Source organism: Tenebrio molitor, chromosome 7, assembly GCF_963966145.1.
Source record: "Tenebrio molitor chromosome 7, icTenMoli1.1, whole genome shotgun sequence".
NCBI lineage: Eukaryota > Metazoa > Arthropoda > Insecta > Coleoptera > Tenebrionidae > Tenebrio > Tenebrio molitor.
This window is the reverse complement of record NC_091052.1, coordinates 2,956,673-2,973,759: the sequence shown is the minus strand read 5'-3', so window position 1 is coordinate 2,973,759 and position 17,087 is coordinate 2,956,673. Positions and strand designations below refer to the sequence as shown.

The window sequence follows — 17,087 nt, the reverse complement described above, 5'->3', positions numbered from 1 at the left end:
AAATCGACAAAAAGTCCAAAAAGATCAAATATGTACTAGAATATTTTAGTGTGTTCATCTGCGTTTTATTTCTGAAATTACAGAAGTGTAATTGGTGAAATAAATAGTGAGTTGCTCTTTATTTGTAAAATTTAATTAGTTAAAGTTAATTGCATGGAGATCTCTTTCATGTGTTTTAAATAGTACATTTAACTTTTAACAAGGTGAAGTTAAAAACAGTTAAAACGAACGAGTTCCCAAGCATATTATAAATTTATTCAAAAATGACGGCGGTGGTGGAACAACTTTATATCATAATTTTAAAAGGCAAACTTTAATACACCTTAATTAATGATGAAATACGAAGAAGTTTGCTTAATTTCCTCACATTTCTCACACGAGCAAATTCGACACAAACTTAGATGAGAATTTTGATTTGGAAATTAATGAAAAAAAAAAATTAATTAGATTTGTAATGGGATACCAAATAATGATTACTCGAGATTGCTCCCCGATCAATAAAATTTAAGTGGATTTTTGCATCCCTTTTTTGTCCAAAACGTAACGTGGTAAATGTATTAATTCTTTTTTGGTGCTAGCGCTGAATTTTTTGCGACATATAAGAGTGTCGTCGCAAGCTACGGATAATAAATTAGGTTCCAGTAGAAGCACTTAATCCGGAAGTTTTTATTCAACAAGTTACCGCCAAAACATAATTACACGAACTTTACCGTCTAGTGTTGGCAAGAAAATGAAATTATTTCGGTCTTACTTCGGCGTGCTCGACAGCTTTCCATTCAAACTTTGATGACACTTTGCGATGGCAACTTCGTTAAAGATCACCCGAAAGCTCGAACAATGCTGCTAATCCCAAACAATTCACTTTACGAGATCGGGCAAGCGTTATCTAAAATTTTTAATAAGTTTGAAACGGCGCCAGTGCGACAGGTGGTTGCATTCCAGCTTTGGGAGCCGCTGCTGTAGAAAGCCCGCGCGATACTATATACATGAGCTTTCGAGCTTTCACAAGTTGGCGTTCATTCATAAAGCGCTTGCGCACTTCTAACGAGATAAAAACATTAATGAAAGAACAAAAAATTGCGAGGATAAAATGAATAAGCTCTTTTCGGTTCGAACGGAAAGGGTGCTGGACCATGTTACGCACTTTTCAGTGAGATGGGTTCAGTTGAGCACAACCAAAGAACACTTTTTGCAACATGACAGGAACACGTTTTTATAAAAAAAAGCGGACTGACAAATTACATGCCAGGAAGCTCTAACAGAATTTTTTATTACAATTTATTAAAACATTTTTTGTAAGGCTCTTAGATACTCGTGTGTTCTGAAACTAAAGTGAATACAAAAATATTAATTAACAGTATTTACTAATTCCTATAATCATAAATGTTGACGCAACAGCACTAGGATTTCGAGAAGTTTTACCAGGACAACGATTCCTTTACAGTAATGGGGTCCACCTTGCGTGGCTTTATTACACAAGTTTATTCGTCACCCAGGATTACTTTTGTATCGCTTTATGAGCGATGACTCCGTTGCGTTAAAAAATGTTACGACAAGCGTGACCTGAAACAGTGTTGAATACGATTGTCAGCACTTATCTCTGCATAAAATGACTGACAGTAAAAAAGAAAGCAGGATGGCGGTGGTCATCAAGGACCACGCGGGTCTCACTGATCTCTTCAATCACCAGCATCTATTCGTTAAGCATTCAAAGCCAATTACACGGTTCGTAAGCCGGTAACCATGTTATTTTTTATTTAACCCTTTTATGGGTGGGTGGTCGATTACACCGTCGCATCGCCCAGATACAGTTGAGTTATTTTGGATTGCTTTACACAAAAACTTGATTGACGTTACGCATTATAGAGTACAAAATTTATGATTTAAGCGCGAATGGTAATTTTAGAATGTATGAACTTTTCATGCTGTCATTTCAAAAAATGACATCATTTATCTTCATAACACATGGAATTTTGTGTGCTGATATGAATGAAATGCCTTCGCAAACCATCAGTACACGTATAATGTTTTTATTTTATATCCAATCCAATCAGTTGCACCGTGGGCAATTTTTAATTTAAATAAAACACGTGTAGCTAAAAATAAAATGCAATTCTGTGTTAGGCGAATTACCATAATACTCTTGGGTCATCTGTGAGCTCGAAAATCACACGGAAAATTCATATTTGCTGGTTAATCCCTTTTATATCCTGTGAAAATAAACAGGAAAGCTGATAGTAATCCTATCATTCTTATTGACATTTACGAATGAAGTCAGTGTAAACGTTTCCATTTGTAAGGTTCGTATGAATTGAGTAAATACTATGAAAAGGTCTTCAAGAGCCTGCTGGGAGAAATTTGCACAATTGCCGAAATATCTGGATTTGTGTAACATATAGAGTCAAGGGGTTTAAAATCGATAATATATTACAAGTAATATCATGGAAATATTTTTTCGTAGAAACATCAACATGATCAACGCCTGGTTTCTTGCAGTTTAACACAACGCATTAAAAAGACATATTTAAGGAAATTTCGCAAATATTTTCGTCTCGAGAATTGGATTTACAAAGCTAGATAAAAGCCATACCACGCTTATTAATTATGATTGCACGAAGTTAGGCATATGACAAAATGACGCAGTATTGAAACATGTGTGCAAATTCAACCCTGCTTTGAAGTTCAGGTTGTTGTCAAAGCAGTCAACATCAAAGCTCAGCTCCCAAAATACCGCTTATGAATCTAAAGATTGGCTTGCTAAAGGTGATAATGCTACGTTGCTCCATTTCAAGAATTTCCTCATCTTGTATTTTTTGTGGATTAAAGGATAAAAACTGTGCTTAATTGCAATGGTAAGTCTAATAAATTGTTCTTGCCTGTAGGTTTCAGTACAACAGCAATCATTTGGAATGACTTAGAAATGTAAAATTTACTGGCAATAAAGCCAGCTGTATGTCGTCGGTAATTCAGTATTCTATCCCGTGTCCCAACACCAGAGATATAGGACCAAGTTTTATTGTGTCGCTTGAAGACATTGATAATGATTACAGCACGAGTGTGCCAGCTTTTTCAGATTAATTTCGACGAAAGCGTCCATTAAAGTTCCCCAGGCTCTAAAATCAAAGTTGTGGGTCCGATAAGTAGGTTTTAAGTAAATGAAATGGGGGAAAGTTTCTCTTTGGACATGTTGGTAGTCGCGTGATTTAATCGCCAGATTAATTGTTAGCAACTTCTTATACAAAAGGCAATTTTTCTTCCGGAAGCTTAACGCAGTTAAAATTTGAGCTTAGAAAAATTACACGAAAAACTTTAACCCATTAAGGTAATTAATCAGATGATGGAGTCAGGTAAAGGATCTCGCTTCTTATCGATTATCTGCCAATTTTTATTTTTATTCTAATTTGACATTTTAAGAGATGCTATTGGTCATTAGTTAAAAGCAAGGGTGACAATTAGCCTGTTTATTGGTTTTTTGGCTCTAAATTTTAGGTTAGCTGTCAACATGCTCCAATTAATCTACGCTTTAAAAAAGCACAACATTGACGGTTTCCAACGCCTTCGCAGGTTGTTCGCAGGCCAGGATTTTATTTGAACGGGCGATATGAAGAATATTGAGGTTAGGTTTTTGGCTAAATGCAACTAAATCCTACTCCCACAAATTTTACCCGTCTGTTTAGCTCTAAAACCGGACGTATTTGCAATTTGTATTGAAAAATACAGATTTTTGGTGTTTATTAACTGTGATAAAACGAATATAAGGACCGAAAATTGGATTGAAAAGCGCGAATAAAGCGCCATAAGTGACAGTTAATAATAAATTAAATTTGGGCTTGTGTTTCAAAAAGGCGTCAAAATATTATATTTTTTCAAAGCTGGCTTGACCCGACAATCATTTATAGATACCCTCTACAAAGATCTGCTATACTTACGTATTAAAACAAATTTAAAAAAAATTCTAAACGATTATAATTTGATCGTAATTGTGCAACTTCTTGTTTAGCGTTTTACCAAACTTCAGTATCGTTACAGGTGTTAGAAAATTTAAGAAAAAAAATCGCTAACATAGATGTGAAATAAATAAAATTCTAAACGTCAAATTTAACGTCAATAATTGTGAATGATGACTGGCTCGCCGTCGAATTTGAGTGGTCGCCGCATAAATTTTAATTAAATTAAAGCTCAACCAGCATCATTTATCTCCATCGCTTATCATTTTTATGATTTTTGTGTAAAGAGAACCAACTGTTTGTTATTATGACAAATTAATATGTACGTAGAGCAGAACCACTCTATTCTGTCATTGCAATGATTGATTAAAATTAAGCCTAATGCAAATAGAATATACGAAACAAAATTAATTTCCGCAAATTGTTTCACTTGTTTGATTACATATAGAAATCACAGAGCACAGAAACTTACGGTAGAGAAAAACTAATTGGGAATCTATAAATAATTTCAAAAGATTCAGCTCTTCGCTCTCAAATGCATTCGCCCTAGAGAAATTAAAGACAGCTGCGTCTCTTCTCAGACATTTTATTTAAACAGCCAAAGGTTTTTTGTTAGAAAAAAAGTAGCTTCTTTAACATTAACTGTCTAACTTTTCTTTTAATTACCACGAACGATTTCTTTAAATAAGGAATATTATTCATTCGTTTTGTGGAATCTGTTGATTTTATTTCCTCTGAAATATTTTAATTGATCATATTACAGCTACATCAATTTTTCTAAATTTAATTATCTTGTGATATTATGAAACGATTTTTTATTCTGTCGAGAAAAAAATGGATATGGTGCTGTAAAATGGATCTACTGCATCCTTCAAAATTAATCGGAGACACGAGCTCAATTTCCAAGACAAATTGGTCCCATCTATTTAACGCATTTGCCAAACCATCTGCACAAACTTCAGTGTTTATTCTTTTTAAGGTATTAAAGTAAATAGACGCAGAGCTACTAAAGCCTAAATATTTATAGGACTCGGTTTTAAAAATAAATTAATTATTGTGGACCACATAACGTTCTAAACAAAGAAAGCCAATACCGAACTTACAAAATGAATACATATTGTATTGAATATGAACAGGAGATGACAGAAAGTTTTTTGTTTATAATGCACATCTGGATAACTTACCTATCAGTAGGGGCGAAATACAATTTTGAAATTCAAAGTAAATATTTAGAATTCAAATGAAATTAGAATGCATTGTGTAAATATTTATGGAGGCATCAATCTAACGCTATATTTTAAAAAAATGAAGCTCCAAAAGATACAAATTGTACAAAATCGAATTCTCGGCGACGACCACTGAAAACCTAATTCCTTTCCACTTGTGGTTTCATTTAAAAACAATTAAAGCCATTCTCGTTCTAACATCGCCATTTAAGGTATCCTGAAACTCTCTGAAAGCTCGCAAACGCAATCAACCTCCTCTCTCATCGATTTTACATATAGACGGTCCAGAATATCTTCATAATAATAGAATCACTACGAGTAATCGCAAGAAATCCACACATTTGAATTAGACACGGTCTGTGCTTAACACTAACTACAGGATGAAGCTTTCCTTGGTACACTAAGTGAAATTCTCATTTTCATACACGAAAATTATATCTTTAGTTTGCAGGACCAGTTTAAGATCTAACAAATTGTGAAATAGCGTGAGCTTGTGGGCGAATCATAAATGTTTCCGCATCAATCTCTTTCAGTGAAAGACCGCGCAGGATCGTGAAGGAGCGTCCAGGATTTTAGAATCTAGAGTCCTTTCATTAATTCAAATAGACAGATTTGCAACTACTAACATAAATTTAAGGTAAAACTAAAAAAAGGTCAACTGAATTATTGTTACATTTGTGGTACTTGACAAAAACAAATATTTCCCAAACGTATCTGTAACATTTATAATGAGGACAAATACTTCTGATATTTAACTTCTTTGTGGTATTTGTTAAAATTATGTTATTTAGTACTCTTTTCGCGTTTGTTGGTGACCGGTGTCCATAATAAATCACCAAGCTATAGTGGCAATTGCATTTTCCAATTTTCCAGATATGGATTTTTCCTTATCCCCGCAAGCCAAGTGACTCCTTCGTCTGAATTGTTCGCTAGCGGACAATTTTAAGTTTTAATATGAAAGAAGGTGACGTTCTCGTATAAGAGCCACTTGGGTTCCAAACGCACGTAACACTACTTTGCTTTACGAAATAATTTTATTAAAAAACCAGACTGAGCTTCATTATGTTAACAATCCTTTTGTTTATGACAACCGGGTCAAAATGAGTGAGTGAAAATAATTCAGAGACGGTTGGTCATTTAGAACGTACCCTCGATGGACGGTTCACCGCACACATCTGGAACTCCTAAAATGTTTTGAGTGTTTGGAGTAATGTAGAGCTGTCGTAATAATCATACAATTTATGGACACCACTTAAAAGGATAAATAAGAATTTGCAAATTGAAAATTGCAAAATCTTGTGGTTTATGTAAAACAGTGTTCCTTTCAACATATCCCTTTAAAAAATAACACGTCAAGTAATAAATCAGAGAAATGTATATTTTATTACAGTGAACTTGTTGAATCAACATCAAATCGCCTTCGCAATTTCAAAAGAACGTAGATAAAATGCTGTGCCTTTCATCGTCGTGTAATTAATAGGTAAGTTCTGAATAACTTCAGTTCTTTCGGAGATTGCGTTATTGAGAATTGAAATGAGCAAAGCTTTAAAGCTGCGCAGTTTCATACAATATTCTTTGTAATTTTTCACGTTCTACTTTTATTGTTAATTGAGAAAACTCACCTGTTAACTCTGTGTTAATTTAGTGAGTCGTCACACTTCACTATAATAGCACGCACTATTCTACTCCACTACTCAAACAAAAATGAAGGAAAACTTTATTGCTTCAGTTATTAATAGAGAAAAGATTATGATATAAATTTGATCGCCTATCGAATGTGAAGTATTTTCGAAATAAAATCGAACCGTTCCAAACAAAATTAAGTGAAAACTATTACAAAACAAATAAACTCCTTTATCGATCGTAAATTTCAAAGGAGAAATCTCTACATATAATAACTGTATTTTCATAAATAATTAAGAATTAAACAAATTATATTTACAGGTGTGGTCGACAAAAACCAGAAACAATATTTAAAAATTGTACGAAGTTGTAATATTTGCGTACGATGTGTAACCAGTAACCATTCAAAAAATGTCAAATGTCACAATCCAACGTCGGCCAATAGCAGATTAACCATTTATGTAGTTTTACTACATTTACAAACACGAAAAAACGCCTACAACAATAATAACATCTTTGATACTGGTAATATTTCTCAGAATTAGCGGCTTTGACCAAAAACTTTCAGATAAATTTCAGGCTGAAATAAATGCGAGAAATAATGTTACTCTGGCACATGTCCTAAGGATTTATTTTCAGGTGAACGCAAAATGGGACAAAAAATAAAGTAAGTTTATTTGGTTGCGCCGGGACATTGTTAGGCCCATTATTACTCGTGAATACTCCTGTATACAGGGTTAGTCACGAGAGACTTCCGATGAAAATTTCGTTATATGCAATCAAAACTATGTTGTTACCGAGTGAGATAAGTTTTATCGTCAGTGCGAAAACATCCACTTCTAATCAATTTAAAATTCTCAAAAAATTCAGAAATGATTGTGTATCACTCTAGAACAGTCTGTAAACATTTCAAAATGTTTAATAAAACAGGTAAAGATTTTGTTTTAATTCAATAACTGCTACATTAATTTACATAATTTTTCACTGAGAGTCCTGAGTGTCATCTTATTCGCCAAGCTACTTGGATTGCTAACTTATTTCGAATTAAACAAAATATCAAGTTCTAGGGGTTTCTTGTACAGGGTTATTCTAAATGATTGTAGTCGAATCGAATAGGCGAGAAAACTGAATGTAAAATTTATGGTTGCCGCTCCACATAAAAAAAACATCATAATGATGTGAATAACAACTCAATATTTTTAGAATTGGTTGCAAAACAACTCAATATTCTCGATTCAATCGTTAATTTAACAAAAATAAATACGTAAAATTCTCATCATCGCACTTTTAACCTAAAAATGACAGTGACAGCGATAAAAATTGACAGTTCACATGAAAGCGGCAAAAATGTCATAACATGGGCATGGGGTCTACTTCGACTACAATCATTTAGAATAACCCTGTATTTTGGGTTGCATATAACGAAATTTTCATACGAGAAAATTCTCAAATTCTGACAGTGTCGAACAAAAAAATTTATTAACTATTAAAAAAAAAATAAAAATAATCGTATACCTTCTGGCTAAGGCCAAGTGCTAGATGTTTTCAGGTCGCGCAAGCGCCTCTAACATAACCTAACGACCACTACTAAGTAGTAGTGTGTCTTGTGGACACATGTTTTTACCGTGAATTTTAGCTTTTAATCTCCATGAGTTATTTCTTTTGTTTTGTTGAAAACCTTTAAAATGTACTGCTTCGTCTGCTTGCTTATTGATGCTCAACTCCGTTCCGTTCATTTTAAATCTTTGCCAAGTGTCTAATTTTTATTTATTTTGTAAAAAAATCTAACAAAAAAAAAGTTCCAGCTAGTTCGTGATTACAAAAATACAAAAAGTTTCTGCAGATAGAGAAAGATTTACTGTAGTTTTTGGGGCCTCTTCTAGTTCGCGGATAAATAATTCCACGTCCTCAGATTTTAATACATGTATGTATTTTATTTAAATATTTAATAATATGTAATGTGAAACAATTACCAAGAAGCCATTAAACAGTGCAAGGGGATGGAAAATTCTCTACGAACGAAAATAAATAAATGCCAGTGTGCGCAGGGAAGTCGAAACCTGTAGGTACAACAGTTTTATCGTCTTGCAAGCAGACCAGCAACAAGAACAATTGAATCTAATAATGAAGGTCATTGTCTAGCCACGATAAATTCTCGTTGTAGGGATACCTTCAGAATTCTCGACTTATTTTTTGACACTGATTTACAGATGTATTAAAGGGGAACATCAGTGTGAGAAGTCGATGTTTTCTGAGATTAGTAAAAACAACGGTAAGTTATTTTTAGGTGAAAAGTGTACTTGTTCCACCATGTTCAAGCAAGCCATACGCTTTGAAAAACTGAATGAACTGGAAAAACTGAAACTGAGAAAAGTTAATTTATGAATTTCGCTATGTACAAGGGTTAATTGTTTCAAATAGGTATGAGTTAGTTGACGCAATAAACAAATCATCGTAAATATGGCTGTTACCTTCACAAAATGAAACATAATTTTTTTTTAATGTTAATCAGGTAGGTACGTAGGTACAACATGCTTTATTTCGTTGCGTCCTAGATCATTTGAGTACTTTCCCATAATATGTATATTTATTATTTATACCTACCACACTTTTTGTCTGCAGTGTAATAAATGTTAAATTTAATGCTTCAAGTTGTAAAATATTTTAAGCAAGCGACGTTACAACAATAAACGTTACTTCATAAATTGAGTAATCAAAAAAGTCATAAGGAATATGAAAAACAAACACAAAAATACAGGGAGTAATCCTAGTCGATTAATTACTTGGCAGGTAAGGCGAGGTAATTAAATCACCCAAATTTAATTAATTTCAAAGAGTTAGATGGCGAAGGTAAAATAACAAGACCTAATTTTTTTATCGGATAAATTTTTCAATTTTACGAAAACTTTTTGCTTTGACAATTTTACGAGTTGAATTTGGGCATTTTTATTTATTTTCAATAAAAATGCCCAAATATCAACGAGTTAAATTGTCTAAGGCAAAAAAGTGAACATTTATCAGATTTAAAAAATTAGGTCGTGTTATTTTTGGCAAGATTAATTCCAGAATACAAACTTTAACGTTAGGTAATTATTTATTTTTATGATACACTTATTAAAAACACAATTATTAAAAACAATTTGAGAATCTGACAGGAGTATCATGCAATTTTAAACTCTTTTGACAGATGACAGAATAGCAGGACGTTTTTATGGCGATAAACATTTTTGATTGGATGAAAGGAAGCGCTGTGATTGGGTGAACACGCACGTTTGATGTATGTGGGAATTGTTAGCTTGCGTTATTTCATGATGAAAGTGTTTTACCTACTCATTTCTCCGACCCCAACCGTTCCCTATACTTCCCCTGCTTCAAAATTTAAATGACATATATTTTTAGTGGATGTTATGAAAGAAAAGCTCTTTTTTAGTGTATAAAAGAGTGTTAAGCTATAAAGAAAAGTTTTTGAGATATTTCTCGATCAAGTTAAAAAACCAAAAACTTTTATCCATTAAAAGAATTAAAGCATAAAGTGTCAGATCTTCCACGTTTCTTCGTGATTATTATTAATAATGGTAACATAACAATTGACAAAATGATATTTACCAATGTATTAACAATCACACTTATTTCCTTCATAATTTTACAAAATAATGGTGATTTTTACAAATAATAATTGGGACGATTTTGAGTAAAATGAGAGGGAATTTTTCTTACGTAGAAACCAGTTTATTGAAAATAATGTTTAACAATAAATTACAAAAAGATAACAAAATAAAACAAAAACAGGGGTAAACAAATAATTCCCTTAAAATTTATCTGACTATATAATCACTTTAATGTTTTTAGTCACGTTTATGCGTGAACATCTCGAATACGTAACTGATCTTTTTCACATCTTTCTTTACTACTTTACTATTTTTTGCTCCAAAGACCATTTTGACTTTTATTTAATTGCTAAAACAAAGGATGTTTATTTGTAAATGTTACCTAAAGACAACATACCAATACCAATACCTGTTCTTGGACCTCTCTAATGATACAAAAACATAGCTACAAGCTAGTATTTATATAATTGGGAGAAGCGAGAATTGCCGGCATGTTCATATGAACACGCACAAGCAGATGGAAATTTATATCGATCCATATAAGGTCTTCCATTTGCATCTGCACTTAACAATAGTTTGTCTACATATTTCTGCACACATTTAGTGCGATAATTTGAAACCTTCTCGTAAAACTTACATTTTTCGTTTTTACTGAAAATTTTTATGGCGATTAATGTTTATTATTATTCAACAACCTTATTTTAAAACTTACACGCACACTTCTATCGAGACGGGTTGTTTGTACCTCTTTATGTTGTAAATAAATTTTAGTTCATTTTTTAAGTTTAAGGCTGCTTTTGGATAAACAACGCTTTTCCTTGAAGGACATATAAAATAATTGTTAGTTTCTTCAACTCTGCTTTTAATGAAGTCCTCGTTAATGTGTAAATTCGTAAAATACTGGAGGTATCTTGTCCTGTAGGTTCTACTTCTCAAAATCTCATAAAACATATTTTCCGGATAATATTCTACATCCTCACAAAACGTTTGGTTATGACATTTTGGTATTAATGTCACCTCGGTCTCATCTTCTGTTGAGTCCGGAAATATCATGTCCTTGAACAAACCTAAAATGTAACTTGTGATTATTTCAGCGTACTTATTTATACACGAATTTGTTCAAGTCTTTAAGAAAGTGAAAAAATGCTACAAATGCTATACAATATTAAACCAAAACATACCTCCTCTTAAACTAGAATTAACGGCAGCTGACAAAGCTTGAGTCGTTAGCTAAAAATAAGTCGCCCAATCAACATATTTTTTTAATTTCTTTAAAACACACATATCTACCTCGTTTAGAATTAAAAAATAAAGCAAAACTTTCAGCATCACTGAACCAACACCAAGTACTGGACGCTCTCATGACTAAAATCTTTTCAATGCGAATCGCACAGGTAAAGTGTTTTTGTGGTGTCGGTAAAAGATTACAGTCTTGTAACGACGTTGACCCTTTCTTCCCATCCCCGTCTGGGATTGTAATAGTCGTAAGGAGAAGTTTTCAAATTCTTTTTGCTCCCGGCAGGGGGTTGGCTCCTACTGGCCATAAATGTGCACTGTCTAACCCAAATTCAGCGAAAGTACCAGTAAATATACACCATTAGGGAGATATAAGCAAACTAAACAAACTAACAAAAAACCGTTAATAATTTAATAATAAATAATTAATCACCAGATCTATCAATGGAGGATTTAAAATAAAATAATGTAAAAACTAAAGTGTGATACGCTCTTTTAAACTAAACACTCTCTGTTGACTACTAATTCTTTCTAAATGCCAATTTACTTCAGTTCATTAAAATGATTATACTTGATATTATCTTTCCTCGCTATTTCGGCGTAAAAAAGCAATTATACTTAATTTTCAATTTGTTTACTTGTTACTTTACTCATTCTTTAATGGATGTAACAATTGTAAAAAAAGAAGAATCAATCATTACTGATGAAAAATGTAGAAAATTAATGAAGTTTCATTGCTGCATGATTCTCTTGAGATTTTATTACATTCAGTATAGTTTTACAAAGTTGGCAAAACTTCATAATGAAGTAATTAATATTTAATTTGATCACCTGAACCTGACTTACCGTTTCAACTCGTATTCCTCGACCAAAGTTGTAAAGGATTTTAAGAACATTTTAAGTGACAAGTTTGGCATTAAAAATTAATAAAATAATAAATTTATGGCCACGAAATGTAAATAAAAGAAGTATGAAAGCACGCAAACCCAACAAACAAGCTTTTCATATTACGTACATGTAAACCATGAGAAAAATCAGATTGCAAAAATTTCCGAACTTATTATATTTTATTTATTTGCCGTACAAGGTTTACAATATTTGCATAAGACTTTTTGTTTGTTGTGTGAAAAGTTATGAACGTCTACACGTTCGTTGCTTTGGAGAAATAATTTTTTAATCGTTTATTGCGAAACCAATACTTACAGGAAAATGGAAATGCGAGTATAAGAAAATTATGAATGAGATCTCACTGTAATTTGTCTCAACGACTTTTTTGGGTTACGTTCACACCGCCCATTTAAAATCGTTCTCTCTTTTTGCCTAATTCCACCATTACACTGCATTACCTCTTAATAACATGATAACAAATGGCTCTGACGAATTGATCGTCGAAATGCATCGTTACATAACCTGTTGCACTTCTCTATTCAATATTTCAACCGGAACCCACATTTTGTTTTTTTTTACAGTTTCTAAAATTATGGAAAATGTTGTTATGTTTAATCTAATTTCTTTTTGCCGTGGCCTTTAGTAAGTGCGGAAAAATGCAAAGCTATATTGACCAAAAAAAAAAAAAAAAACGTTATTTCTTGTTCAGTGAAAATAGTGTAGAGATAAATTTGGAGATAGTAATCAGTCAGATCATCAGATTATATTTAGGACTACTATTCGACCCACAATCAACTTTCATGTTTTACAAATAAATACACTAGAGACGAGAAATCATAAAATAAATGTCTGCATATTTGCTGCTTTTTTGTGTATAATTTTAATCATTAAATGAAATTGATGGGATTTCAAAAACTAGTCGACATTTATCCACATTTATAAACTAATTGAAATAATTTTATTGCAACGTTGAACCGTATTTTTTTATGACGATAAACAAACTAAAAAATATAAGCATCGATCGTTAATTTTCATTTTGCTTATTAAAGTTGAGTAATTTTAAAATACAATTTATTTTTGTCAACTATAATTGCTTCGTTTTTGTGTCATTTATTAATGAACAATCCTCAATAATCCCATCAAACTTTCTAACGATCTGTCACCTAGCCAAGCTCCGGTGAATATTTAGTTGCCTAATGTCAATCAACAAAAATAATGTTTTCTTTTTATTTTTATTTATATCTTTCTTATATACAAAATAATATCCAGTTACATCTAATTTCTTATAACTGATGTTGATAAATATGGTACATAAACTATATCGGGTAAAATTTAGCTATAAACATAATTCCCTTTTCCCAATTTAGTATCACATTATTTCTTAAATTTTAATTTCGAATTTTTCCTTTCACTCTTGACGAAACATCCTCAGACCCAAATCTAGACAAAAAACTGAGATCCTTTCTATACGAGCAGCAGCACGCTGAAGGCAACTGGAACGTATCTGGCGCTGGATCTCCGTTCTCGGATAAGGACATCAGTCTCCTCAACATATATTTTTGTTTGCAACTTGTTATATAACCATTAACTCCATCTCCGATTAAATCACACGCAGATCCTTCCCTGTTAAAAAACCCTCTTAGCAAATAACACAAACTTTTTGATACTTCCCCTCACTTCCGACACACTTCGATTCTAATTCCCTGAATGTAGCCTTCGGTTTCTTCCTGATTGATGATATATTTCCACTTGTTATTTTTATTTTTACCGATCCGCGGAAACACCGTCTTCGATAAACTGGTACAAACGAAAGATTCGAAATCGCCGTTTCTGTTGGTAATACTGTACTGCTCATCGGGAGGTTCATCTTTGCCGAACAAATCGTTACGAACCCGTTTACGTTTGAGAACGTCTCTCACGTGATGATACGGATAAGAGTCGAAATCTTCACAAAATGTGTTACTTTTAGCACACTTCGGAGGTCCGTCGATTTTGGGAACATTTTCAAAAATCACTTGGTACGTGTCAGGAAATATTATGTCCTGCTCGTTAATATCCTCCAGAAGTTCTTCTAGAATTAATTTGTAAAAAGAAGCTTTAAAGGAAAGAATTGAAGCGAATTAACACAAATACTTTTTTGTTTCAATTTCATACCTTCATTTCTGTGACCTCGAAACAGAATTCTTGTTTTTGTTTTATTGTTGGCATCGTCCCTTGAAACGTTTTTACTTGAGAGTCTTTTAATATAGGTAACGGTACTGTCGTTTAACCCTTTAGGGACAGTTTGAATAGGTACCCTCAACTGGGGGCGCGCTTCGACAACACATACCTACAAAAATGTATGAAATTATCTAGATATTTGTAATCACCATGTTGTGTTTATGTGTTTACTTCATGTTTCTCATGACAAATTAAAAAAACATTTAATAACAGGTTTATCTAAGAATGGAACATGACTACTTAGATTACACACAAAAGTTATGCTGACAATTGGGATAGCGTAAACTAAAAATAATTTTGTTGTCTATATGCCTAGAAATTCAACTGAAAGTTTGACTAATATTGATTGTAAAAGTAATATATTTAAATCTGTACAAGTAACAACAACAACAGGTTTATTTTTATATTAATTATAACCGTGTTTACATTTGATTGAAAGATAATTTCTCGGAAAAAACAACTTGAGCGCAATTAAATAATTAATAGACTCACCGTTGCCAACAGCAGAATATAAGTGAAGAGACACAAGCAGAATTTCAACATCGTCTTCTACAATTAGCCGCTGAAAACGCATTAACAGTTACATGCACTAGTTTGCAAAGACTTCTTTCTGTCGCGTTTAAAAGCTGATGGAGTACTGGATTCCCATCAAAACATAATGTAAACACAAATTGATACATAGCCATCAGTATATAATTTTCAAATTACAAATCCGTGCAAAATCAGTTATCACAACACTGCACACAGTAATAAATGTAACCGCAATTTATTACAATAAGTAGCACATGGTATAAAACGAGAATTAGTCATCAAAATTGTATTGTCGTGTATAAAACTCGATCACTTTTCATTCTTGAGGGACTACTTTATTTGTGATGGAATTCCGCGTACCAGCGACCAGTTATTAACTTCCTCATGATTAGAAAACTGACCATGAACGAAGTACCTATCTTCGCAAGTGCACAACACACACTGTTCAAAACTAGTTCCGTTTCTGTGTTTATAGTTATATGTTTTATGTGTGGAAATTTACATATTTCATGCTGAAGCAATTAGGCACATACCGGTATATGTCCGTGAAAGTCAAATAAGATAAACAAATCCGTTGTAGATTTTTGATTGGATCCATTAGCTCGAATACTCTCGGTTTCATAGTGTCAGACGGTTTCCATAATTGCTGATTTCACAATGAATCAAACGGATTTCCCAAAATGAAATTAAAATTTAATCAAAAATCAATAATTAGGAATTTTACGCATTGTTTACGGAAGCGAATTGATGGAAAAGAGGAAAAATAATTTACAGCAAAGTTTATGTAATAAGTTACATAAAAAATCCATCAGTGATGTTGTTATAAATGAATGCAATCAGAGAAAAAAGAATCATTATTATTCTAGTGGTGCAACTTTCAATTCTCTGGTGTAAGGAAAATTGCATAAGCAATTGCATAAATTAGAGTCTCGTCTTAGTCTAAATTTTTACAAAATACAATTTTAAAGTTTTAATTTTGATTATTGGCAAATTTAATGCACAAACAATGACATTATCTGTATTTCAAATTTGTTGCCGAAAATAATTGTTTACATAAAGTGGGCATGGAAATCCAAAATCGCTTGTTCTTATACAGTTGGCTTCAAAAAAAAACAGGAAATGAAATTTGACCTAATGTGAATTGGAAATTTAATTTGTCAATTTATGTCAATTTGTGTCTGTTTGACAGTAGTATTTGTATTTGCATAACTGATATTTCTGACACATAAGTGTAGTTTTTTAACCTAAATTCTAAAAGACCGTTTCAAACTATAAAAATTTAATAAAATTTGACAGAACTTTTTCTGACAGTTCCCGTTTTTTTTTGAAGCCAACCGTACAGGGCAAGTCACATAAGGCTTATTTCTGAATTTATTTTGTACGCAACCAAAAATACTAATGACGCTGACTACTTGATACCGTTTATAATGTGATTCAATTTAATAATCAACGTAGGTATATAATTTGGCTAAAAATGTCAGAATGACAGTTGATGAATTTCATTTTTGATTTCATTAATCAGGACAGGATAACGTCATTTAATTAATAATTTAATAATTATTGGTTTAACAATTACCTGATTGTAAATTAAAAATCGAATAAACTCTATAGGTGTGCACTTACTTGTATCAGTATGTTAATTTTATTTCCTCAAAATATCTTCTATTTATAGCTTCACAGCAATTAGTAATTATTATTATTAGAAAAACGCAGCACTATTACGGAGATCTTTTAATGTTGTTGAGAAATCGCTATATAATTACATGTTTTCCTTTGGCAACGATATTAAATAATATTTTCCTACCTCC

At 32.3% G+C, this 17,087-nt stretch overlaps 2 protein-coding genes across 6 annotated transcripts in view; both read right to left on the bottom strand.

Moving 5' to 3' along the window:
• The window catches only part of RYa-R (RYamide receptor), a 51,194-nt gene extending 44,315 nt beyond the window's left edge, over positions 1 to 6,879 (bottom strand). The window contains exon 1 of one of the 2 annotated variants that reach the window (XM_069053498.1): positions 6,796 to 6,879. The gene's annotated coding sequence lies outside the window, so the exon portion shown is untranslated. Of the gene's footprint in view, positions 1 to 751; positions 967 to 6,795 lie in introns of those variants that run through there. The other variant, XM_069053497.1, reaches the window with a different exon arrangement.
• Positions 6,880 to 13,746: 6,867 nt separating this feature from the next.
• Positions 13,747 to 17,060, bottom strand: LOC138134839 (protein spaetzle-like). 4 transcript variants are annotated; one of them, XM_069053385.1, is made up of 5 exons: positions 16,903 to 17,060; positions 15,241 to 15,310; positions 14,683 to 14,857; positions 14,206 to 14,623; positions 13,747 to 14,151 (listed from the first exon to the last, which is right to left on the bottom strand). In XM_069053385.1, the coding sequence occupies exons 2-5, from the start codon at positions 15,289 to 15,291 to the stop codon at positions 13,917 to 13,919; spliced, it is 879 nt and encodes a 292-aa protein (XP_068909486.1). In that variant the 5' UTR covers positions 15,292 to 15,310; positions 16,903 to 17,060; the 3' UTR covers positions 13,747 to 13,916. The 4 variants fall into 4 exon arrangements, with proteins under 4 accessions (XP_068909486.1, XP_068909485.1, XP_068909487.1 ...); XM_069053384.1 differs by having other exon boundaries at positions 15,241 to 15,385; positions 16,903 to 17,057; XM_069053386.1 differs by lacking the exon at positions 16,903 to 17,060 and adding an exon at positions 15,813 to 15,831.
• Positions 17,061 to 17,087: the final 27 nt, after the last annotated feature.